The sequence below is a fragment of the Artibeus jamaicensis genome, unplaced genomic scaffold (assembly GCF_021234435.1).
Source record: "Artibeus jamaicensis isolate MK-2021 breed Jamaican fruit bat unplaced genomic scaffold, CSHL_Jam_final scaffold_1019, whole genome shotgun sequence".
Taxonomy (NCBI): Eukaryota; Metazoa; Chordata; class Mammalia; order Chiroptera; family Phyllostomidae; genus Artibeus; species Artibeus jamaicensis.
In genome coordinates, this window is record NW_026522025.1 from 5,307,623 (window position 1) to 5,332,655 (window position 25,033).

The window sequence follows — 25,033 nt, forward strand, 5'->3', positions numbered from 1 at the left end:
CCGGGACCGGCGTCCGCCGGGTGAAGTCGGGCTCCGCACCTCCGCTCCGGGTGCGGGGCGGGCAGGAGACGTGCGGAATCCCGGGACGAGACTCGGAGCCCGACCTTCGCGTTTTTGCGGGGCGAGGAGGCCAAAGCCAGGGCCACCCCCGAGCGGCCGGAGTCCCCTGCACACCCGAAGGCCGCCGTTCCGGGGTTCGCGCCGCTCTCCGGCCCCACAGCCACCATGCCTTTGCGCCCGCCAGGCTCCCCGCGCCCGCGCCGCGCCTGACTGCCTGCTGCGCCATGGCTGCGCCCCAGGTGGGTACAAGCTTCCCCCTCGCCTTCCTCCGGGAGCCTCTCGGCTCCTCCTGACGACCACCCGCCTGAACCCTTCCCCTTTCCCTTGACCACCGAGGCGTGGTGGGCAGTCAGCACACTCAGGTGTCTTGCTGTGTTTTAACTCGCTGAGTGGCCTTGGGCCGTGCGGCTCCAGGCCTCAGTTTACCCGGTGTTTAGGTGTAGATAGTTTGGACCTCTTCTTGTTCGGAGGAGATGGTTCAGTTCTTTACAGAAAAGTGGCACCTGCTCTGGCTGGTGTGGCTCAGTGGATTGAGCGCAGGCCTGAGAACCAAAGGGTCTTTGGTTGGAGACCCAGTCAGGGCACATGCCTGGGCTGCAGGCCAGGGGACGTAGGAGAGGCAACCACACATTGATGTTTCTCTCCCTTTTCCCCTCTCATCCCCTTTCTCTAAAAATAAATAAAATCTTAAGAAAGAAAACTGGCACCTAAAGTTCCCCTGTTGGTAGAATGCAACACGGCATTGGGCCGCTCTCACGGAGGAGGGAAGGGAGGCATGGAGGAGCTGGGTTACATGCCCAGTGTCAGAGCCTCAGTCCCGGTTGGCCTGTGTCACTGTGCTTCACTTACAGCTTGCCATCCTGGCATCTCACCTTCCCAACCTGGTCCTCCCAGGGAGGTGGGAATTTGAGATCAGAGATCAAGCCTCCTGACCAAGGTCATAGAACGGCTGAGAAATAGAACGGCCAAGGTCCAAGAGGGCAATAGATCAGACTCAGGGAAAGGCCTCCTTTGCCTGGTTGGAGGTGGGAGGTGGGAGGTGGGGGTGGCAGCTGCAGAAAAGCTTCTGGGACGATGAGGTGTTGGGCTGGGTCTTGAAGGGTTGGGGCTGTGAAATGAAGCCCTGGATGGGGACAGAGGGCTCTCCAGGCTGAGAGAGCAACATCCTTTAGGCCTCCAGGTGGCAGGAGTTTGGATGAGTTGTGTGTGGGAGTGTGAAGGAGGTGAGGGAGGGGAGGGAAGGGAGGGAGGGGAGGGAGAGGGCCTGGGGGCAGGCCCTGTCTGAGCGCCAGGGTCAGGGGTGGGCCTTCTCCGGGATGGCGGTTATTGCCTACAGGGCACAGAGCTCTTGTTCCCTCCCCAGCAGGGTACCGGGCACACAGATGTGAGAGGTGAGGGGTGAGTAAGCTGCCCGAAGTCCCCTCTCTGAAGCGGAACAGGGGAATCTTGAGCCAGGACACCCTGCTGCTGATAATCAGAGCTCTGATCTGTAATGATAATGAAAACGACCACACAGCAACAGGATGAGGCTGTCCCTCATCCGGTGGACACTGACACCCTCCATGCCCCAGGATGGCAGGTTAGCGTGTAGCCTGCCTGCCCGAGGCAGGATCCACATGGCAGGGGGGACACCTGCACAGAGGGAGGTGACCACGCCTGTCTGAGGAGGACACTGTGCTCTGGAGAGTTCGAACTGCCTGTGCCAAAAACTTGCAGATACCTCTCTTCACAGCAAGGTCTCAACTTTATGTACTAAAAACACAGAGAGATCTGGCTGTGCACACACACAGGGATTTGTGTCACACTAGACCTGGGTTTAAATTTGGCATTAACCTTGGACACACTCACTGTCATAACCTCATGTCCTTGGGACATATTGCTGCTGTGAGGATTAAGTGAGGGGAGGAGACCTGTCAAGTGCTTGGTGTGGTGTCCGGCCTGGGTCAGTGCCCAGCACACAGCCGCGGACACCATCACCATGCATGCAGGCTGAAGGAGAGATGGGACATTCATTCACACGGGGATCAGCTCCTCCGAGCAGCGGCCTGAAAGAGAATTTCTGTTTTGCATTTTTATACCCGTCTGTGGTTTTCTCCTCTCCCCACAGTGAAAAGCATCCTAAGTTACCTTCTGCAGGAGTGAATTCTTCCAGCATTGTGAAACCCAGTTGTATCAGGGTGTGGGAAAAGTCCCTCACCTTTCTGGCTCCTGTCTTCTTATTTGCAAAGCAGGAGTTTTTTTCCCTGCCCTGGTGTCGGGGGTTTCATGAGATGCTGGGTGTGAAGGGCAGCTGTCAAGAGCCTTAATATATAGTCCAGGGCTTACGACGATTGATTTGCTGGCTTTCTTTTCAAGTTGGTTTCTCCAGCTTTTTTTGTTGACAGCCTCTCCTAGCTGCCTGACTTTGGGCGGGTTGGGGGGGGGTAGTCAGCTTCTGTGTCTCCCCCATCAACATGCCTTGAGCTGGAGACAGGAGGAAGGCACTTGCCCCAAAGACAGATTCGTAGGAAGAGAACTGCAGGTACTTTACAAACGGTGTTTTTCTATATACTTTTGGTGGTCTGGGGGCTCAGAAGAATTGGGGCCCGCTCCTAGAGCACCATATTACATGCATAGATTCTCATGTGCACGCACACACGTGTGCCCACACACACATTTTCTTTTTGATAACATGGGTGGAACTATTTTTTAACTACATGCACATTTTAAAACACATTTGGAAACAGGCCCTTTAAAAAAATTAATGTCAATTTTAATATTATATTAGTTAGAATATTATATTAGTTTCAGGTATACATAGATATTCAACATTTACATGCGTTATAAAGTGATCAGCACAATAAACCTAGTAACCATCTGCCACGGTGCATAGTTTATTCGATGCTATTGACTTTGTTCCCTGTGCTGTACTTTACGTCCCGGTGACATATGTTGTAACTGGAAGTTTGTACTCTTACTTCCCTTCCCCTTTCCCACCCCTCCCCCCACCCCTCCAGTGGGAACGTGCCCTTTTGAAATTTCATGCTTTACCTACTGTATCTTGAACATTGTGCGTGCCCCCTGCTCCCCTAGGAGCACGCCTTTGAATGGCTGCACAGCCGGGCATTGTTCCAGTGCTGAGCAAGCTCCCATTTGGAAGGTGTTTCTGGTCATTGTAGTCTCTCTGGGGTCTGTGAGTTCCCCGCTTCTGTGGCTCAGCCTTTGGAAGGGGAGGTGGTGCCGTACTACTACTACTACTACTACTACTACTACTACGTTCTCTTCGTGTAGATGAGGCCTCAGGCCCAGAGCGGTTGGGGGCCTTACCCCAGGACACAGCTGGTGAGCTGCAGGGTGGGGCCAACGCCAGGCCTCTGCTTCCCGGCTGGTGCTGAAGCAGCTAGAATCCTGGGGAACCCTTGCCTCCCCCCCCCTCCCAGCTGTGAGGCAGGCTTTTTACACAACAAGCATTTGGTCAGCGACACTTTTTCCCTCATTTAAGGGAATTGCTTTAACAAACGTTTATTTAGCAGCTATTATATGCTAGGCACTGGGGATAGAGCAGTGAAGGGGGCCAATGCAGACAGCAAAGGAGCAGTTAACCACAGACACGTAAGTACTGTGGGCCAATAAGGCTGAGGGGACTGGGTGCTTAGAGTGTCCCAGGTGGGGGCTGAGCTGAGCCTTGAGGGGCGATAATGGCCAGTTGCCAGGAAGAGGGAACAGCGTGTGTTCCAGCCCCTTCCTGTCCGTGAGGTCTGGGGCCAGGTTTCCCCCAGCGCGGTTGTTTTTCCTGGGCATTCTTCTTTACCTGACTGAGGTAACACTATATGCATAATTAGGTATACTAAGTTGAAAAAAGTAAGATATTAAAAACATTTCCCCCTTTTGTGAAACATTTGTGCTGAGCTTGATTTAAAGAGAGACATTAATAGTCCATGTACAGGTTATAACCTGCCGCGGTTTGCCCATCATTTCCCTACAGCCGTACACTTTGGCACTTTCCAAGTTAGGGTCTTCAGAAATAAGGCCAGACTGACCATTTTTGTGTGTGTGATTTTGCTCCATGTCATGAATTGTCCCTTCAGACCTCTCCGTGCCTCCCTCATACTTGCTCCGGCACTTGTCTTGGGTTTTGGTGTCTTCCTCTGTCAAGTGGAGATGACAGGGTCGACCTTTTGGGATTGTGACCGGGTGAAGTGAGGCAAGGTGTGACCAGCCAGCCCCAGTCCTGGCAGGCCTGGGGGACCCTCCCAGCCTGTGGTAGACACAGTGGGGCAGCTTCTACCCACCAGGCAGATGTGCCTCTGCAGCCTGGAGGGGCCCAGGGAGAACCCAGCCACACTTACGGACTCCTACCTGACCCCAGGCCTGGTGCTCGGTTCGAGCAGCCCTGCACGGTTAGCAGCAGCACCTCCATGTCTCAGACGAGAACACTGAGGCAGAGAACTCAAACGGCCTCTCCAAGGTTGCATGGTGACCTCAGGTGGGGAGAACTAAGACCTGGGTCTCCAGTACTCAGCAGGCCCCTTACATGTCCATTTTTCTTCTCTTTCTTTTTCTACGTCTAGAACTGTGACAGGGGCCGAGTGGCCTCCACCCTCCGCTACTGCATGATGGTCAGCGGCACGGTGGCTCTGGTGGCTGGGACACTCTGCTTTGCTTGGTGGAGTGAAGGGGATACCGGTGGTCAAGCCAGCCAGCCGGCTCCATCCACTGGGCACCCCATGCCCGAGTCCCCCAGACCTGTGCTGAGGTCCATCAGCTTCTTCTGTTGTGGGGCAGGTAGCTTGCTGCTACTCCTTGGCCTGCTGTGGTCCTTCAAGGCTAGCATCTGGGGGCGACCCCAAGAAGACCCGTATCACCTCTCCAGAGACCTGTACTACCTCGCCGAGGAGCCCTCAGAGAAGGAGAGCAGCAGGTTAGCAGGGAAGGGTAGGGGTGGCTGGTGGGACCACAGGGGCGTACCATGACATCATCACTTACTTGCTCAGCCAACTCTCATGGGTTCCTCCTCTTGCCCAGGCTTTGTCTATGCCCTGGGGGCTGGACAGCTGATCAGCACGGTCCTAGAGGAGTTTAAAGCTCTATGACAAAGCAGAGTAGTTAGAGCTTTGAGAGAGGCATAGACATGGTCATGTGGAGATGTGGAGAAATCCGGGTAGGCTTCTTGGAAGAGGTGGAAGCTGAGCTGAGCATAATATGGGGCAGGGTAGCACAAGGGTTAAGAGCCCAGGCACAGGAGTCAGACTGACTGGGATCCTCTCCTGGTTCTATCCCTAACTAGCAGTAGAAATTCAAGTAGATCACACAACCCCACTGAGCCTCAGCTTGCTTGTCTGAAATAAAACAGGAACAATAAGAACAGCAACAATAACAGCAAACACCCGTATAGGACTTATCATGGTTCAGACACTGATTCACATGCTTTTCCCATATTTACTCCTTTAATTCTGACAGCAGCCCTCTGGGGTAGGTATGCTTATTAACTCTGTTTACCGATGAGGAAACCGAGGCAGCAGGATGTTAGGTAACTTGCCCAAGGACACCAAGTAGTGTACGTCGGGGCCAGGCCTGGGCCCAGAGCCCACGCTGTCATCCACTCCCTGGCTCATGGGACACAGAGAATTCAGGGAGATGACATGTATGTAGAACTCAGCTTCATGCCTGGCGTACGGCAGGTGCTCGGTAACGGCCAGCCTTTCCTCCAGGGGCTCAGGAGGCGGGAGGAGGTTCAGGCAGGCAGCGGGGCCTGAGCAGACGCTCAGCGGTGGGATGGGGGTGGAGACAACATCTTGCCTGAGACAACATTTCCCAATCTTACTTTTCATTTTTACTCCCTTGAAGGAGGCTTTTAGGCATTTTTTTAAAATATATTTTATTGATTATGCTATTACAGTTGTCCCATTTCCCCCCCTTTTAGGTATTTTTTTCTTAATTCTCCCCCGTGAGATTTAAATGCCACAGACACACGATGTATTTGTCTCTGTGCTGCATGTGTTACCTGTGCTTTGTGTCACCAACACACCGAGAACCAATTTTTGCCCTGTGAGAAAGTGAATCCTGCCCGCACTGATGTGTGTATTCATTCGGCCAAGCACTGGGTGCACCTGCACGTCAGGGGCCTGCATACATCCTCTCCAGCCCTTCTGTGCCCTGAGAGGGCGGAGCCCCTGTTGCCCTTGACGGAAGAAGAAGCTGGGGTTATACAACTGAACAGTGGCAGAGCCCGCTGGCTGCAAAGCTCGCCTTCTCTGACAGCACTCTGTGAGGCTGGACGTATTAGGGGCTACGCCAGATGTCTGTGTGCTGGCCTGGGACTCGAACCTTCTCCCCTCAGTTAAAAGGGAACCTGCATTCTGAGTTAAGGAACGTAACAGACTACGTTCCCCCTGCTGGCTTGTGAATCCTTGAAGTCAGAGAGACAGTGGGGTATGCAGCAGAGGCCACTTACTCCGAAGGTCGGGCCTTGGTTGACCCGACAATTAGAGGGAGGGGCAGGGCCTTGGGAACTCTCTAGCCAAACTCTTCATCTTTCTGATGAGAAGCCTGTGTCTCCGAGGGACCAGTGACCTACCTGGTCACACAGTGAGGCAGTGGTCAGCTGGAACAAGGCCAAGCCTAGAGCACTCTGGCTCTGTGCCTGTCCCTCCCCGGCCCGGGCGGCCGGAGTGTACAGGGGAGTGTTGTCTGTACACACGGCCGTGTTGACCCAACAGGGTCCGGCCACAGCTACAGCAGGGCCCGGGCCACGGCTACAGCAGGGCCGCCAGCCTTCCTCCCCAGCCAGGCCAGGAGGCTGCCGAGTGTTCCGGTTTGGAGACCCAAGTCTTTGATTCAGAACTGGGTGACTGGGTGTCAGGGAGGCTGCTTCTGCTGATGGCTCCTCACTGTCCCTGGGGCTGACTCAGCTCTGCCCTGCTGCCTTTGAGACCAGCGTCCGGCCCACGGGCAGGCCGCTGTGCTGCTCCTGTCCCAGGCCCTCACTCCCTGCCAGTCCCCAGCTGCGCGTAAACCCAGGTCTGAGAGGCCTGAGCTGATGGCTGGGCCAGGTGTTTCCCCTCTTGGACCTCACTTTCTCCAGTTATATGTCCATTTACCCTTTCACACATTTAACCATATTTACCAAGCACCTACTGTGTGCCTGTGCCAGGAACTGACAACACAGCACTGGACAAAAGCAGATAAAACCCTGCCCTCTGGGGGCCCCCATCCGATGTGTGAGCCCCTAAATAAGGTGGCTAGACAGGAGGCCCCCTTACAGGGTACAGCAGAAAAAGCACGGTCCTATTCAGACACCAGGGTTTCAGCCTCTGCTGTTTCTCTGATAGTCTGCGTGTCCTTGAGCGTGTTACTCAGGCTCTCTGAGCGATGTCTGGTTCCTCATCTGGCAGCAGGGGGTGGCAGACCCCTCCCCTGGGACTGCTGTTGTGCTCAGACGGGAGGGCAGGTGGGGAGGTGCGTGCACTGCGAAGTCTGAGCACCGCGCTCCACAGTCTCCCTGTGTCGTTACGCCCACTGATTGGTTTGAGCCTCACTGCGCATGAGTGGGGCAGGTTGCGAGGTAGGTGTAAGGCGCAGGCCCACTTTCACAGGTGAGAACACTGCGGTGTGGAGAGATCAGGGGCAGGGGGGACAGGTATGTGAGGTGGGGTGTAGTCGGATAGAGCTGGGGCTTTGCTGCTCGGTTGAGGGGTGCCTTTCACTCACCTGTATGTACAGTGGCTGAGAGAGGCTACCCAGCATTGTCCTGACTGTGAACTAGATTAGGGGGCTTGTCTAAACTGTTGGGCAAGTAGCATTTCATGCCCAACCCTTCCCTTCTTCCCACCATGCTTGTCTGCCTCAGCTGAGGCCGGAGGAGTCGGTGCCAGGTCAGGTCTTCTGCCCCAACCAGGCCCCAGAGAGTGAGTCCAGCCTCGGTGGAGCTTCCTGTGCAAGGGGACCATAGTGACAGCCCTCCCCACATGAGTGCAGGGTGCCACACCCAGAACACACCATGAACAGAGCTTCCTCCCAATGGTCCCCAAGTCCCGACATTCTGGACCACGACAGTGGAGACTTGGGCCAGTCCAGAGGGTGGCACTCGGGCCACTCACATCTGCCCTTTGAGCAAATGTCCTGCTGCGGGCTCAGCCCACCTCCGCCCTGCCCTGCCAGGGGACCTCATCCTTCTTCGCACTCCAGCATCCTCTGCAGCCTCTGTCTGAGGCTGGCATGGCCCCTAGCGTGCCCGATGCCCGTGTCCTGTGTCCAGGGCTTGGAGAAGCGGGAGCGGCAGAGGTGTGGCTGAGGAGTGAGTGGGGCAGATTGGGGCTCCAGAAGCCTTATTACCTACATTTTCCTGAGTGTTATCAAAGCTTTTTCCATTTTCCCTGCCCTGAATCTATACAGTAAAAATCATCACCCCCATTTTACAGATAGGGAGGAAGAGGCTCAGAGAGTGCTGTGAGTACAGTCTAGGTCACACAGCAATAGAGCCAGGCTTGCCTGCTCTCACCTGCAGAGGATGCTGGAGTGCAAAAAAGGATGAGGTCCCCTGGCAGCATCCTCAGCTGAGGGCTGCTGGGCTCGCTTCCGGAGGAGGTGGAGGGTCTCTGAGAGATGTCAGCAAGAGCACTGAGTGGGGTGTACCAGATTTGGCTCCTGGCTGGTGGTCTCTATCAGACTAGCACATGGGCTGGGGGTCAGTCCCAGACTCCCCCATACCTGCTTCATGACTCTGTGGTTGGAGCAGCAAGCCCACCTCCCGGTGGGCTACTCTGAGGGCTTCGGTGGGCTTGGGCTGAGAAGACACTTTGCCTAGAAATAGGCCATGTCCCCAGCGGGTGATGTGTCACCTGAGGGGCATCAGCAGGCTCTCAGCATGACGCCCCCACTAGGCCCTGGAGCAAAGTCCCCTCCACTTCTTCTGTCCCCTGGGCCAGCTTCTGCCATCAGCTGCTCCCAGTCTGCACAGGCAGGCCCACTGGTGTGGACTGAACTGCTTCTCCACCAGCTCCATACTGATGACCGTGGGTTGGTGACAGCCTCCCAGGGCCCCTGTAGGGCTTGCCATTTGGGAGCTGTGTGCTGAGTTTTGCTCCTCACACCCTTTCCTCCAGGAGACCTTTGAGACTTCGTGACTGGCTGCCATTCACAGAGCACGGGTTAAGCACACCCCTCCATGATCTCACTTAATCTGCACACAGCTCTGTGGGGTAGGGGCCATCGTTGTCCCCATCCAAAGTCGGGGAAGCTGAGGCCCAGATTAATGGAGTTACTGACCTTGATCTCCCACTAGGAATGTGTGGAGCAGGGAGTTGAACCAGCCAGTGAGTACCCAGACTCATAACCATAACCAGCCCTCGAGCGACTTGGGTGGGAGGGGACCTTCAAGATCACCTAGTCACCCCTCTGCCCCCCACTTCCTGACAATGTCATCCCCAAAGCAGAAGCACCCAACGCCTAGGATCACTGACACTCCCACCCCACAGGGTCCTAAGAGGAGAAGGGTAAAGGACTCCCCAGAGATCACCCGCTGGGGGGTCCCTGAGAGGACGGAGGACCAGTATCATTCCCATCAGCCCTGGTGCGAACAGGGTGCGGGGGGACCTGTCCTTGGAATCTAGCTGCAGAGCGTGGTCAGAGGAGCCTCAGGAGCCTGGTCTCTGCCTCAAATCCCTGCAGGCTGGTTCATTTAAGGCAATTCAGGGCCAACCTCAGGAAGCCAAGCCATTCAGAGGTAGGCGTGGTTGACTTTTATGTCCAGAGGCATACAAGCAGAGGTGCTCACCTGGCTGACTTACCCCATCAGGGCCTCAGGCACCCAGATGGGCAGTAGAAATGAGACCTTCCATCCTGCTCTGAGCATCCACAACTGTGGCTCTTGCAGGAGATATTCCAGCAAGCTGGGAGCCTTTCTGCCCAGGGACCATCACTTTGTCTCTCAACGACACCCCCAAGCGTCTGCCCACAGCCCTGGGCACTCAAAGTCAGTCCCTGCCCTAGAGGACAACCAGGAAGGGTCAGTGGGGTGGCAGCACCAGAGCAGGGAGCAGGAGATTTGCTGGGGGAGGGCCAGTCAGGACAACTTCTCCGAGGAGTCTCAAGGAACAAGTTTGGACTGACCAGCAGGGAAGAGGGAGGGAGCGAGAAGGACTTTCCCTGCAGAAAGAATAAGGAGGCATGGGGAATTCATGTGGGCAGGGGCAGGGTGGCCAGGATGGGAGAGCTGAGGTTGGCAGGTGCAGCTCATGCCAAGCTGCCAGTGTGTATCTGGGACCCTGGGGGCCTGCAAAGAATGTGGGCCAGGGCATGCAGCTTTCCCTGCCCCCAGCCCTTACTACTCTCTCCCTGGCGTACAGTCGGTTTTGCCTTTGCCCCTGCTAACAGCCTCTCTTCCCTGTCCCTGTAGGACCCCAAAACTGGTTGCCATCCCCACTTACGAGGAGGCTGTGCACTGCCCACTGGTTGAGGGGCCCCAGGCACCTCCTGCATACCCTGAGGAGGAAGACCTGCTGCTCAGTGCCTCCTGGGCCGCCCTGCTTGGGACACAGCCCGCCCCACCTCCACCCAGCTATGAGTGCGTCATCCGTGCTGCCGAAGCCATCCCTGGAGAGACAGTATCTGGCGCTGCCCGGCCGGTTCAGGCCACAGCAGGAGGAAGTTAAAGGTTCCCACCAGGCTTTGAATCCAGAGACAAATCCTGAGCTTCTTCTAGGGACCAATACAGTGCCTGGTTCACAGTATGCACTCAGCGGATGTTTGTCTCTCAGTGCAGTTTTACTTATCCATTGCTGTGTAACAAATGGCTTAAAATAAATCCATTTTGTTATCTCTCCTGACTCTCTGGGTTGCCCAGGTCCAGCTGGGTGGTTCTTCTTTTTAAAAAAGATTTATTTATTTTTATAGAGGAGGAAGGGAAGGAGAAAGAGAGGGGGAGAAACCTGAATGTGTGGTCGCTTCTTGTGCACGCCTCACTGGGGAACCTGGCTTGCAACCCAGGCATGTGCCCTGACTGGGAATCAAACCAGCAACCCTTCGGTTCACAGGCCGGTGCTCAATCCACTGAGCCACACCAGCCAGGGCCAAAGTGTGAATTTTAAAGCCAGGATTTCTGTCTTTTTTTAACCATTTCAGTTTTCAGTTTCCAAATGTAAAAATGAAATGAAGGCAGCTGTGGGCCAGAATTAACGACCTCAGTGCAGGTTACACACCTGCCTCCAACTTGCTGCACAAATATCGGCAGATCCCGTGTCTTCTCGGACTTTCACAGCCAAATTGAGTTGAATGCAATCCTATTCTCCCTACTTCTCAGGCATTCCAGGATAAGCAAATGGAAGTAAAACCAAACCAGACTACATAAGGATGGGGTTCTAAAAGCTGGCACTTCCAAAACCTCTCTGGCCCGTCTTCCAGTTCATACTGTAAAGTATTCAGGAGCCCGAAATGAGAGGGTAAGACTGATGCTGTTTCACTGTCTGCTCCGGCCACTGAATGCCACCCTGTCTCTGAGAGCCAGGAACTGTGTAAGACTGGTATGTGAATTAACTCTCCAAACCCCCTAGCTGCCCAGTGGGATTCCCTCGTTTCTCACACAAGAGTGAGACACAGAGATTAAGCAGCTTTCAGAGGGTCATCCTGCCAAGCGGCCGTGGCAGAATCGGGGCTGACTTGAACCAAGCTGTGTGATGCAGGCCCCACGCTCTTAACGGCTCTGTGGCTGCTTGAACGCTGTTGACCTGAACCAGCTGCTGCTGATGGAGAATCGTCTTTAACTGTTGATCATCCTTGGAATCCCTTCCACAAACCCTGCTTGTTTAGTGGGCCCAACTTCCACGGGGAGCAGGAAGCTTAGGTTAGAGTTGGCATGTGTGATTCCTGAGAAAACAAACCACCAGGCTGGCAGGAAGTGGAAGATGTGGTACAGCAAGAACTACCTAGGAAACAGAATCTGAGCACAGCCCCAACGGTCCAGCGGGCAGTCACCGGGGTTTATTGAACTCCCATCTGGCAGCTGTTTCGATATTAATAGGTTCTATTATTTCTTTTCTACCCATTTTTAGACACATTTAATCAAGGCAAGCACCAAAATGCTAACACTTTTTCCTGAAGAGGGAAAGGCTAAGATCTCCTTTACTCAAAGACGAGCTCTACCCACAGGTGTTCGGCAGCTCAGTGTTGCTTCCTTCCTCACCTTGCAGCCAGGTTCGGAGGTCTGTCTGGGAGCAGCCAGGGAACAAACGGTGCGCGTGCATTCTTTCACGTGGGGACATTTGTAAGTGGCAACAGCAGGGCATTGTGTTGAAAGAGCTCACCTATTAGAAGTTGTGAACACAAGAAAGCATTGCTTTTTGAAAAGCAATATACACATGCTTTTACAAACATACTTTTCTGGTTCTGCTTCGCTCAGTCTGATATTAAATATTTGTATTCGGTCAGAGCAGTGGCAGAGGTCTAGCTGGGGGCTGGGGGTCTGCGGGGAGCTGACCTTTGGCATGTCTTGGACTGCTCACAGCGAGGAGTCCGTATAAGAGTAGTTGATAGCTGGTGTTTTTGTGTGAACCTTCTCAAGTAGTCAGGGTTCACTGTGGCTCTTCTTCTGAGGAAGGTTGGCATCAAGCCAGCTTGTGTCTCATCATCCTTTGACAGTTCTTTGCTTTCACATCCCCCTGCAGGAGACCACCCGACTGCGAGCAGGCGGGAGCTTGAGGAGCAAGGGTCCTGCTAGCTGGGGGGGTGCCCCAGGAGAGCTCTGACTCGGGGGTGCGACTCCCAGGTCGCCGGGCACAAACCTCCAGCACACACTCTCCCCACCCCCGCAAATACTCACGCTGCCCCCCTCTGCTCCTGCAGCAGCAGGCTTTTTTTTTTCCTAAAAACACTTTTCATCTCAAAATTTCATTTCAAATTTCAAAATTCTGGTATATTCTACAGTTTACACAGGATTCTTAGGCTGCATTGAGAACTCTTTCACAAAACGTAGTTTCTGCAATATAGTTCTTACAGAAGGAAAGAGGAAATCAGTAATTCAGCTTTGTAATTAGACCTTGGTGTAAATTAGGGGGTGGAATTCTATGGTATTAGTCCGTTCTGTACCTGATAACATTGGCGGACTGGACACTAATAGTTGTTTTTTACTGTTGTCCTTCTTGCTGGTTGACTTTGCATCTAATTGTCTTTACTCTGTAACCATGAAATGTTTGGGGAGTGGGGAACCCACACGCTTCACACTGTCCCCAGAAGGTTCCTTGGAGCTGGACAGTTAATGTGGCTTTCGAGGCTGTGCAAAATGGTGCACTGAGCCCGCTTCCCAAAGGATAATACCCAGGAGTAATATTTGGCAAGGTTCACGAGCACAAAGCACATTGAATACAAGAGAAAAGCACAACTGATGTGCCCTCTGTCACACAAACCCTGCCTGGGGACACTCAGCTGGGGAACTTAGGCTGGGGTCTGACTGCGTGCCATGCTCCACTTTACTAGTAGGTGATGGGAAGCAACCATATGGTTGAGTAGGGGAATATATAATAAACTCTGTGCTTTGGAAAGATCATTTGGGACAGGATAGAGAAGCTGAAAGCTAGAAGCTCAGCTACAAAGGTATGTAAAGAGTCCAAGACCCCTGCACTAGGTAATCATAGAGGCTCAAAGGGATTTCAGAAAGAGCCAGTTCAGTCCTGCCCAGGGCAGAGTTTTCCTGCAGCGTGATATTTGTTCACATCTGTTTTACTAGGAAAGACAATGATATTGATCAGGGGAATGTTTCGTCTCCTGTAGAAGTCAGACCAACAGAGAGGGTAAGAAAGATGCCGCCCAGCTGGGCCATCTGGTCCAGGGCTAGGGGATGATGCATGGCACTGTGCTCTTTAGCCCCTTCCACCCCTGCAGACACCCAGAAAGCGGGACTTTCTCCTCAGACCCTACAGGCTTCTGGCCACCACCGACGGGAACCCCAGTCTTGGCCGTGTTGCCTTTGTCCCAGCCTGGTACCTCAGTCTGTGCTGGAGAGAGCCAGGGTGCACTGGCTTGTTCCTTCACCAGGACTCGGAAAGTCCTTGCTCGCTGGACCTGAAGGAGGGAGAGCAGGATTCTTCTTGGAAAAGGGAATGGCTTTGTGGGTCTAAGAAAAAGAACCATTAAGGTACAAGAGACACAGTAAACCCCGCAGGGGCCAGGGCCATCAGCCCTGGGACAAGCCTAAGTTGGAAAAGGTTTCTGCCGGAGAAAATAGGGGCAGGCTCCTGTCTTCTTCCAAACACACAGGGATTCCAGGAGGCGAGAAAGTGCAGAAGTGGTGAAACAGAGTTTGAGCCCTGTTCCTGCATTTTCCTGGGACAGCGAAAAGAGTGATAGGGACTCCTGGAGTCAGCTCCTCACTGAGGATGCTCAGGGCCAGCGGGTCACTGCCCACAGCTCTAGCACCCCTTTCAGAGAGGTAAATGACAGCTGCAGTTGGGGCTCCGGCCAGTTTCCTCACAGCCCTGGGGCTCAGTGCCAGGACAGGCCGACCCAGTTAACCCCGCAGCCCATTTGCTCTCTATCTGAAACGTCATAAAAGTGTCCTAGATATCTGGCAAGTAGTTGCTTAAAGTCCTAGTGGATTTCCACACACACACACATGTCCTCATAAAGGTGTTTTACTAGTTCTTAGGCTAGATGTAAGGGTCGAGATCAATTAGTAAACTTTGAAAGCAAAAACAAGAGTAGTTGCCTTCAGTCTGTCACATTTCTACCCCTTCGTTCCCACCCTTAGTCACTAACCCACCTCCTCTTACCAACAAAGGACAGAATATCTGAGGACACCAGTGGGAGGAAGGGCTTGGATCTAATATGGGGCAAGAGAAAAGCAAAAGAAAGTTTGAGAGAATCCATGAAACACTGACCAGAAGAGAAAGACTCAGCGCAGCCCCAAGGTGGCAGCTGAATTTGGGAATGCAGGAGACCAAAGAACTGGGGGTGTGGCCAAGACCAACCTGGCTGGGGCCAGAGAAGGAAGGCGGAAGTGACTTCTGTGAAGGATTGCCTACCAGGAAGCAACAAGGACTGGCCTTGGCCTTGTCTGGTTTTCAGAGGGAAATGGGGTCTAGTGCAAGGTGAGCAACCTTCCCTTCTACAGGGATTTCATCAACCCAGGAGACAGCCCTCACCGCCCACAAAAGCTTCTAATCTCCATTAACAGACACAGCTACACATCCTAACCTTTGGCCTTCAGTGTCTGGATGGCAAACTTAAATGTTTCAATGTCCGGGAACCTGCCAACAAGCTCCTCTCGTGAGTCCCACACGGGTGCGCAGACCACACATGGAAATACTGCACTGTGGTCCCCCCCTCCAGCCAGAGCACAGGGCTTCTCCGCTAGGGGTGTTTCCCAGGGTAAGTATTTGCCCAGTTTCCTCACACAGCCATTGAACACCTAGGACTCCACTCCTTGGGGGTTCGGCTTTTTAGCAAATGTAAGGTGTTTTTTAAACAAATATGAGCAATCCTGATGGGTAGCCGTGTTTAGGAACTTCCTCTGAGCCTCCAAAAAGCTTTCCTTGTCCTAAATCTCTGAAATGGCAGAGTTAGTTTGCATAATGGGTCACTGTATTTGAAAGTAGAAATTCCCACCTTTATGCAATTCTCCTTCCACCAAAAAAAGTCTACCAATTTGAGATACTAATTATGCAACACCACTTTGAAGGGAAGGGCGAGGGGGCACTTACCAGCAGTGCCAGAGCCAAAGTCAGAAAGGGCCTGGGGGGCAGAGTTAGGATTAGATGCACCTTGTAAAGTTCCTCCTCCTCTAACATTTGGTTGGGTGAGATCACCCCAAGCGAATGCAAAGTGTTACTCTTTCCTCCACCTGGGCCCCGGCATTAGCAAGTAGGCAGCAAGCTTTGGGACTGAAGGAACACGTGGCTGCTACTGAGGACTTGCTAGATCATTGGCCACAGGTGACTGAAATAGTAACTAGGTCACCAGAGCCCCTTATCAAATGCTTAGGGACCTTGGCTCCGTTTCATCTGATGAAAGTCCTTCAGGATCCCCATCATGTCTGCAAAGCTGCTGGCCTTGGACAGGGCGACACATACATCTGCTTCAGACAAGCTGCAAGTAGCCTTGTGTTCTAGTTTGTGACATTCAGGGCTGGCAGGACCAAGCAGGGGGCTGAGGGAAGCTCAGGGACCTCTATCCTGGTCTTTCGGTGATGTCACCAATGACAAAGGAAGCTGTAGAGTGGCATGAAAATCCAAAACAAGGTAAGGGGGGGAGGAGACATTTGGACTTCCTGGAGATAAGAAATCTGACACTGATGAAGCCAAGGTTTAAAGAGACAGCAGTAAGTAGGCCTGGCTGGACACTGGGGCTAGAACAGCAGTAACATCTTCCCACAAGCACTGCCCACCAAACGTTCGTGTCCTCGGCTGACGCCAGGACATCCTGGAAGAGCCCAGGATGGTCTCTGTAGCCCGGTCGAAGGTTCCTCCAGTACTCTTCCCTCTCAGGATTTCAAGTAGATGTAGAAGCACTGGGCTCTTCCAGGGTTCCAGGAAAACAGAACCCCTCGCCCCCCAATTAAGACCTTGGCTCCTGAAAGCTCCTGTTCTGCCAGTGAGCTATGGCGGAACAGCCCTGTTTAGACTGAAACACTGACAGAACCAAGGCCCGAATTTGTCCTTTTCTCTAATTAGCCCAGTGCTTCTGACGGCCCTCCTCTGACTGTTCTCTGTGAACGGAAGAAGTAATCTGCAGCAAAAATAGGAAGGTGAGCCTCCGGTCAAGATGGTGGTGTGGGCAGACATGGCCGTCTCCTCCCACAAGCACATAAAAATCACAACTAAAATACAGAACACCCACCACTCAGAACTGTCAGAAATCGAGCTGAATGGAAGTCCGACAACTACGGAATTAAAGAAATCACATCCATCCAGACTGTCAGGAGGGGTAGAGACGTGGAACGGGCGGGCCCCACATCCATGTGTGGTAGATAAAAATTTGCAGGGGATACCTCTGGAGTGAGGAGTCCCAGCCCCACACCAGGGCCCCCCAGCCCGGGGTTTCAGTGCCAGGAAGATAAGTCCCCACAACTTCTGGCTGCAAAAACCAGCGGCGATTGAGTCAGTGGAAGAAACTTCTGGAGCCCCAAGCAGTTCCTCTCAAAGAACCCACATGTGAATATACCACCCCCAACTCACTCCCTCTGAGCTCCAGCACCGGGGTAGTAGCTGGAAAGGCACCCAGGGAGGAACTGAAGTCTCGGGCATCAAAGTGAGCAGGACATTGTCCCTTTCCTAAACCCTCCCCGCACAGAGACAGCAAGCTGGCGCCATATCTGAGACTCCAACAGCCTGGCTAACACTACTTGCCCTGCCCTGAAGATCCGCTGAGACTCTGCCCCACCCACCTACAGGCCCACCCAAGCTGCTTTTCCATGTGAGTGGTGGGTCTTGGCTCAGGCTTTATAACGTCCTAAATCCTCTCAAATAACCAACAGCTGGCCTCAGTGAGCTCCAGACCCAGCACTATTAGTAGCCAGCCTAGATTCACAGCTTGGCTTCACCTGGGAATCTCCCAACCCAGCACAAGTAGCAGCCATCTCAGACTGCTTTATAACTCAGGCAGGGTGGCCATGGGCAAAACACAGGAGGGGGCTGACCTTGGCCTGCACCACCTGGGAAACCCCAGAGCCTGTGCACCCGGTGGGCAGCGACCGACCATGTCAGAGCACCACCAGCCTGCCCCTCATTCTCCATGGAGGGTAGTGTGGTGGTGAGTGGTCACACCCATTCCTCCAGCTGGTTGGCCTGTGTAAATCCCCCCATTGACTTGCCAATAGCAACCAAGGTTCAGCTACAAGAGGAGGGTGTGCTCAGCCCACACAAAGGACACACCTTGAGTACCCAGCTTGGGGACCCAAGCTTGGGGACCCACCTAGGGGAGGCTCTGCCACTGGACCCTACAGGACACCTACTACATTAGGCCACACTACCAAGATATGGAGTCAAAGCAGCTCTACCTAATACATAGAAACAAACACAGGGAGGCTGCCAAAATAAGAAGACAAAAAAACAAAAACAAAAACAAAAACAATACATGGCCCAAATTAAAGAAGAGATTATAACTCCAGGAAAAGAGCTAAACAAAATGAAGATAAGCAATCTATCAGATGCAGAGTTCAAAACACTGTTTATAAGGATACTCAAGGAACCTAGTGAGGACCTCAGCAGCATAAAAAAGATCTCGTCAGGCCCTGGCCCGTGTGGCTTAGTGGATTGAGTGCCATCCTGCAAACCAAACGGTTACCAGTTTGATTCCCAATCAGGGCACATGCCTGGGTTGTGGGCCAGGTCCCCAGTATGGGGTGTGCAAGAGGCAACCACACATTGATGCTTCTCTTCCTCTATTTGTACCCCCTTCCCCTCTGTCTAAAAATAAATAAATAAAATCTTAAAGAAAAGATCTAGTCAGAACCAAAGGATTCGCTAATTGAAATAAGGAATGGTTTACAGGGAAACAACAGTAGAGTGGATGAAACTGAGAATCAAATCAACGCTTTGGAACATAAGAAAGAAAAAACTAATCAGAACGATAAGAAGAAAACAGTCCAAAATAATAAGGAAAGTATAAGCAGCCTCTGAGATGACCTCAAGAGGTCCAACATTCACATCATAGGCGTGCCAGAGGAAAAGAAAGGGCAAAAAATTGAAAATCCATTTGAAAAACAAATGAAATGAAAGAAAACTTCCCTAATTTGGTGGAGGGAGTAGACATGCAAGTCCAGAGAATCTCAAACAAAATAAATGCAAGAGGCTCTCACCAAGGCATAGCATAATTAAAATGTCAAAGGTTAAAGGCAACAGAGAATCTTAAAAGCAACAAGAGAAAAGAAGTTAGTTACCTACAGAGGAGTTCCCATAAGACTGTCAGTTGATTTCTCAAAAGAAACTTTGCAGACTAGGGGGATTTGCAAGAAATACTAAAAGTGATGAAGAGTAGGGACCTACAGCCAAGGTTACTCTCCCCAGCAAAGCTATCATTTAGAATGAAGGCCAGTTAAAGAGCTTCCCAGACAAGAAAAAAACTAAAGGAGTTCATCACCACCAAACCATTATCATATGAAATATTAAAGAGACTTATTTAAGAAAAAGAAGATCAAAACTGTGAACAACAAAATGGCAATAACTACATATCTATCAACAATTTAATATAAAAAATAAACTAAGCGAACGAGAAGAACAGAGACAGAATCATGGATACAGAGATCATTTTGATGGTTGCCAGATGGGAGAGAGTGTGGGGAATGGGTGAAGAGGTGAGGGGACTAAGAAGTACAAATAGGTACTTACAGAACAGCCATGGGGATGTAAAGTACATTACAGGACATGGAGTAGCCACGGAACTTACACACATGACCTACTGACATGAACAGTAGCGGGGGCATTACCTGGGGGAGTAGGGGGCGCTGGGTAGAGGGGACGAAGGGGGAAAATCAGGACAACTGTACTAGTGTAATCAATAACATATAATTAAAAATAGAATGGTGACAGTCCTCCTAGTTTCCCAAACTTTAACGGAATTTCCTCTTACTTTCTAAGAAACACTCTGTTGTTTTTCATAAACTACTTTAGCTTGTCTCTTAGATGACAAAAAAGTAGCCAATAAATATAAATAGAAAATTCAAGTGTAATTCCTCTATGAAACTGCCACACAAAGGAGTTGAATACATGAAGAGTTCAAAGAGAACACCATAATTTTCAGGTGTTCTACCGATTGACAAGGTTGGGAAGCTGACTGAGCTCAACTAGGAGCCAAAAAAAAAAAAAAAAAAAAGGAGGCTAGGAAGGATGTGAGGATAAATAAACCCTGAGCTTCTTGGGAGATTACGCCGTTGGTATTTCATGCCCTCAGGGAAGGCAGACTCCCTGCAGAACATTTGCAGTGTCTGCCTTAAGTGCACACAGTAAAAGGAGGGACAGAGAGGTGGTCTCTGGCAGACAGACAAGGGGAGGGAAGGGAAGACGGGTGCTTAAAGGGGGCGCTTACCTCTTACATTGAACAGGAAGGCTGCTGAGGGCTAATGGGAGAAGGTGTGATCTTAAAGACACTTGGCAGAGGGTGTTGGTTTTGTGCCCAAGGGAGAGGATTTGCTTGTAAGTTTGACTCTTGCCTTGGCCCTGACCTTGAGCTGGTCTCTTTCTCTCCCTCTCTCTTTTGTACACATACACCTGTTTCCCGTGTGTATCCCGAGGAGAGGGGTAGGGATTTATCACCACCCCTGGCTCTCCGAAATTCCTGAAGCATTAGTAGGACTCCAATTCGGGAAGCAGAGCCCAGCCTCCCTCCTACCCCCAAGTGAGGAATCTCCCCAGGCTGGTGAGCTAATGAGTTGCAGGTGGACTAGGAGGCCCCACCTTTGCCTGGCAGGAGCTGGAAGCCTGCAGAAAGCTTTTCTGCTTTTCTCTCTATACCACCTACTCTGTGAAAGCCCCCAGCGGGGGCAGTGACCTGCTCAAGGTCACCAACACCTTGGAGGCTGAACCAGGGTCATGGAGCCAGTCTCCTGTCAGGCAAGCCACCTGACCCTTTTGAGCTGCAGTGACCCCACTGTGGACTGGGGTCCTTGTGCTCACTGGCAGGGCCTGGGGGTGGAAGAGCCATGTGAGGCCAGTCTGCCACTCCGCAGCCCCCAGTAGGTACCAGGTTGTTTCCTGGTCTCTTTCCTCCTGGGCTCGGCTGTTGGTGTCTGCACCCACCACTCAGAGCCCACATCGGTGCCTGCTACCAGGCCTGAGATGTCCGGCCCCTCAGGGCTCAGGCCTGTCTCGCTTCCCCTGAGCGCATCCTCTGGGTTGGCTGCTGACCCCTGACCCCTGCAGCTCTCCACCTAGAATCAGTTGGAAATTTCCCAACTGTATATATTCATTCTACCCTCTGTTATCCCCCAGCAAATAATTATTTCTAAAAATTGTTCACTTTAATCTCCCCCCTCCCCCAAGTTTCAGCTAGAGCCTGGCAACTGCTCCTCACCCCCACCATCTCTTCTTGCTTCTTCCAACCTGATCTCGGAACCAGAGGGTCTTGGTAAAACTAAAATCAGATCTGTGTCATTCCCCTGCATATCCCTGTTAGAAGTTCTCTGCGGACTTCTGAGGAAGATGTTGGATAGCTTAGCGTGACCCCAGGAGGGGCCAGCCCATGCTTCCTCTCTGGTGCCCTCTCCTCTGGAACGTATGGCCACACCTCCATTCCTCGATCCGAATCCAGAGCCTGCCATGCTCTGACCCCCGAGGATACCACAGAACAAAACAAAGTCCCCGCTGGGGCACTTGTGTTCGAGTTGAGGGGAGCCAGACAAGCGACAAGGTAAATAAGTAACGTATATAGTAGGAGAGATGGCAATAAGTACTTGGGAGCCAAGTAAATCTGGAAAGGATAGGGAACACCTGTCGGAGGTGGAGATATCACATCAGAGAAGATCTTGTGGTAAAGCTAGCATTTGGACAAAGACTTGAAGAAGGTAAGGGAGGGAGCCATGCAGAGATCTGGAGGAAGAGCATCCCAGGAAGCAGGAACAGCAAGTGCAAAGACCCTGAGGTGCCTGTGTTCCAAGAAGAGCCCAGAGCCAGGGTGGCTGGAGTGGAGGAGTGGGGGGAGGTGTGGCAGAAGATGCGCTCAGAGAGGAGGGTGGGGTGGGCAACACGGGCAAACTCTAAGGTCTTATAGGGCATTCTTAGGTCCCTGACTCACTTTGAAGTCATTCCAGGGCTCTGAGCAGGAGTGGCAAGGTCTGACCTGGCATATGGATTGGAAAGAGACTTCAGGGGACAGAAATGATGGAGGCTCAGATGAGCAGGGGGTGAGAAGTGATGGGATTCTCCTGATATGGGAAACTTTGAAAAACCTCTGTTTAACCTTTATTTGCCCAGGCCCCAGGCGCCCTGGGGAGAATGATAGGGCTGTCTGGGATAAGTAAACAACAGTGCATTAGCTAGGACTGAGATGAACACCCCTGCTGTTAAAAACTGACCTTCGAATTTAGCCTTTGTCCTCTGCTTCTGCCCCATAGCTAGAACTAACTTCCACATTCCACTTTTGTATCCTGCTTTGCTATGTAGACAAGAAGACCCTGTAAACTATAAAAACCCCAAGAATCCTTTGTTCGGGGCTCAGAATTTGGACACTGACTCCTCTGGGCCCGTGCACATTAAATAAACCTCGTACTCCAGAAACCCTCGGTGTCTGGTTGCTTCATTTTCCTGCAACACTCCCACCTTGGAGGTAGAGCCGACAGGATGTGGGTGTGAGAGAGGAGGTCAGGCTGTCTGGGTACCGGCCTGGATAACACCGGGAGGCTGGAGCTGACCTGGGAGCAGTAGGTCTGGGGGGAAGGAGAGGGGAGAGGAGTATGCAGTGTAGGGACAAGACTGCGCGTTGCATTTAGAGTTCTATCTGTGGCCACGTGCCAGCGCTTCCTTGCCCCTGGACTTTTGCACGTGCCGGTCTCTTGGTCTGAACTGGTTTTATTGCCCTGACGAAAGATCTCCAGCGGACTCCTCAAGGCTCCCTTCTGTGAATCTCTCCATTACTCACCCCAGGCCCCAGTCTATCCCTCTCTCTGCTTTGTGCTCACGTTGAATCTCACACTGGTCTCAGAGCCTCTACTGTATTTTGTCCCAGAAGGCAGGACTAAGTGTCATCACTCTGAAAACCTGTGTTTATTGGAATGTCGCATACCTTGGAGTGTCCTGCATGTAGCAGCTGCTCAGCAGGAGACTGAGGGGACCTGGTTGGAATCCTGTCTCTACCTACAAGTTCTGAGACCCTGAGCACTGCCCTTGCCTCCCTGAACCTCAGTATCTGCATCTGTCTGATGGGGGTGATCTTTCCCCTCACTGCCTCTGAGGGGATTGTGAGGATCCGATATTCCGAGGACGGGAAGAAAACCGTGGTTAGCGCGCCCTCTGCTGGAAAGCGATAGGCTCCTCAACCACTTCGCCCTCTCTTTTGCACTTTGCTGGGGAGGGAGTGGAAGTCAGAGGCCACTGGGAGGGGAATGGGAACCAAGGGTGCAACCCAACACTGCTGTTAATCTCTCACCACGACTCTCGGGAAGAGGTTAGAATAGACCCATTTTATTGAATACTTACTTGTCCCAGAGCTTTTTACTCACATCTTTATAATTTTTTTTAAGAGGAGAAAGAAAGGAGAAAGACCGAGTTGTGGAGAGGACAGGAAAGGTGGGGAGAGAATGGTTAAGGACCAGATCCATCCATATTGGGGCTGAGGCTGTGAGGGTCCCAGTCACCACTCAGCCACCGACTCAGTTTGGGAGGATCTCGGCCAGTCCCTTCCCCTCCCCGGCGTCAGTTTCCTCACCTGTGAAACGGACTTGATAACCTCTCCATCGCACCCCTCTCCGGGCAGAGGGACAGAGGCCTGACCCAGAGGGGATGAAAACACCTTGCCAGGTACAGGCTACACGGCCACAAGAGGGCGCGCAAGACTCCTGCTGGACAGCAACCGGGGAGATCCGCTCTGAGGGCAGGCAGAGAGAGACCTCTCTGGACCTCCGCTTCCTTTTCTGGGAGGGCCACTCGTTGCTTCCCTTCTCTAATCCTCTGTGTAAGATGCTGACAACAGGGTTTCTGTGGTGGGTCCCGCCCTATTCATAAGCACAGATTACAAAGCATTTTCTCCTCCATTAGGTCACTGACTTGCATATACCAGGGAGGTGGCCCTGATACCACCTTCAGTTCTCTGGAGACAAAATTAAAGCTAAGAGTGGAGCCACCAGCTCTGGGAATCAGACCCAGACTTGACCTGCTAACTCTCAGCCTTCCTCTGAGATCCTCAGCAACCTTTCCCTGGGAGGCTTTCTCCTGAGCTCTTTGACGGGGACCCTCCCCTGCAAACTGGAGGGTGCAAGCACCCTGGGATCTCAGGAAGCGGGGCTCTTGGAGGGGAGGCAGACAGCAAACAGGAAACTCCCCGACCTACTAATTCCAGATGCTGAACAGGAGCCGTATCCGCATTAGCAACCAAACTGTGTACGGATGACAAGCAAACATTTTCTTTTAGAGACACTGATGGTCCTCATTTTCCTATAATCCTATAAGGGGATCTTATTTTCCCCTCAGCCTTTTTATCCCCAGAACTGGAATTCCACCATTACTATGTCCTTCTTAGAATTAAAAGCCATTTTACTAGATTAGAAGACAAGGAGATTGAGGTCAGTCATTCACACCCTTACAGGGGCACTAAGACACCTCAGCCTTTCCCAGAGCTGCTCACAGAGGAGCCCAGAGAGGCCAGGCCAGCAGACAGCTGTCCCGGAGATGCTGTAATTATCCCCATTTTACAGAGGAGGAAAACTGAGGCACAGGGAAATAGCTCAATCAAGGCCACACTGTCCATGGTAGAGGATCCCCTAACCCAATTCCAGGCAGTGTGCCTGGTCCCTAAAGTCTGAAATTTTAACCCTCCTTCTACAGTTAGGGAGTATTGCACAGTGGCTAGGGGCATGGCCTCTGGGTTCCAGTCCCAGCTGCTCTGCCATTTCTAGCTGTGTGACCTTGGGCAAGTGACTTGTCTGTGCATCGGTGCCCTCATAAAGTGGGATAGTATAGTGCTTGCCTCATAGGATTCCCCCTAAAAGAGTAATATCTATAGCATGTTTAGGAGAGTACCATGCATGCAGCCACTGTCTGGTAAATAGGACCTATTACTCCAGAACCTCAGATGGGCACATGACCTTGAAGAACCTAGAAGAGCTTCAGGATTCTAAATACCTGAAGAGCTTCAGGATTCTAAAATGCCAGCCTGTGGGACCCTGGAATCTTCCAGGAGCATTCTGATGTGTTTTGGTTGCGTCATGGTCCAGGCTTCCAATGACTGGCGGGTGTGGGGCCTCCTGTCCACCCAGCTCAGCCCCACACAGGCAAATGAGGTGATGTCAAAACCTTGGCTGGGGCCCAGCTGCTGTAACCACCCCTTCTCCCTCCTGGCTACTCACTCACTCAGAGTCACA

General features: G+C 52.3%; 1 protein-coding gene and 1 pseudogene across 1 annotated transcript; both read left to right on the forward strand.

Moving 5' to 3' along the window:
* The first annotated feature begins 214 nt into the window (after positions 1 to 214).
* Positions 215 to 10,856, forward strand: TMEM61 (transmembrane protein 61). Its single transcript, XM_037161438.2, has 3 exons — positions 215 to 299; positions 4,611 to 4,960; positions 10,436 to 10,856. The coding sequence occupies exons 1-3, from the start codon at positions 285 to 287 to the stop codon at positions 10,689 to 10,691; spliced, it is 621 nt and encodes a 206-aa protein (XP_037017333.2). The 5' UTR covers positions 215 to 284; the 3' UTR covers positions 10,692 to 10,856.
* A 613-nt stretch (positions 10,857 to 11,469) lies between these two features.
* Positions 11,470 to 14,578, forward strand: LOC119061475 (aurora kinase A and ninein-interacting protein-like; annotated as a pseudogene).
* Positions 14,579 to 25,033: the final 10,455 nt, after the last annotated feature.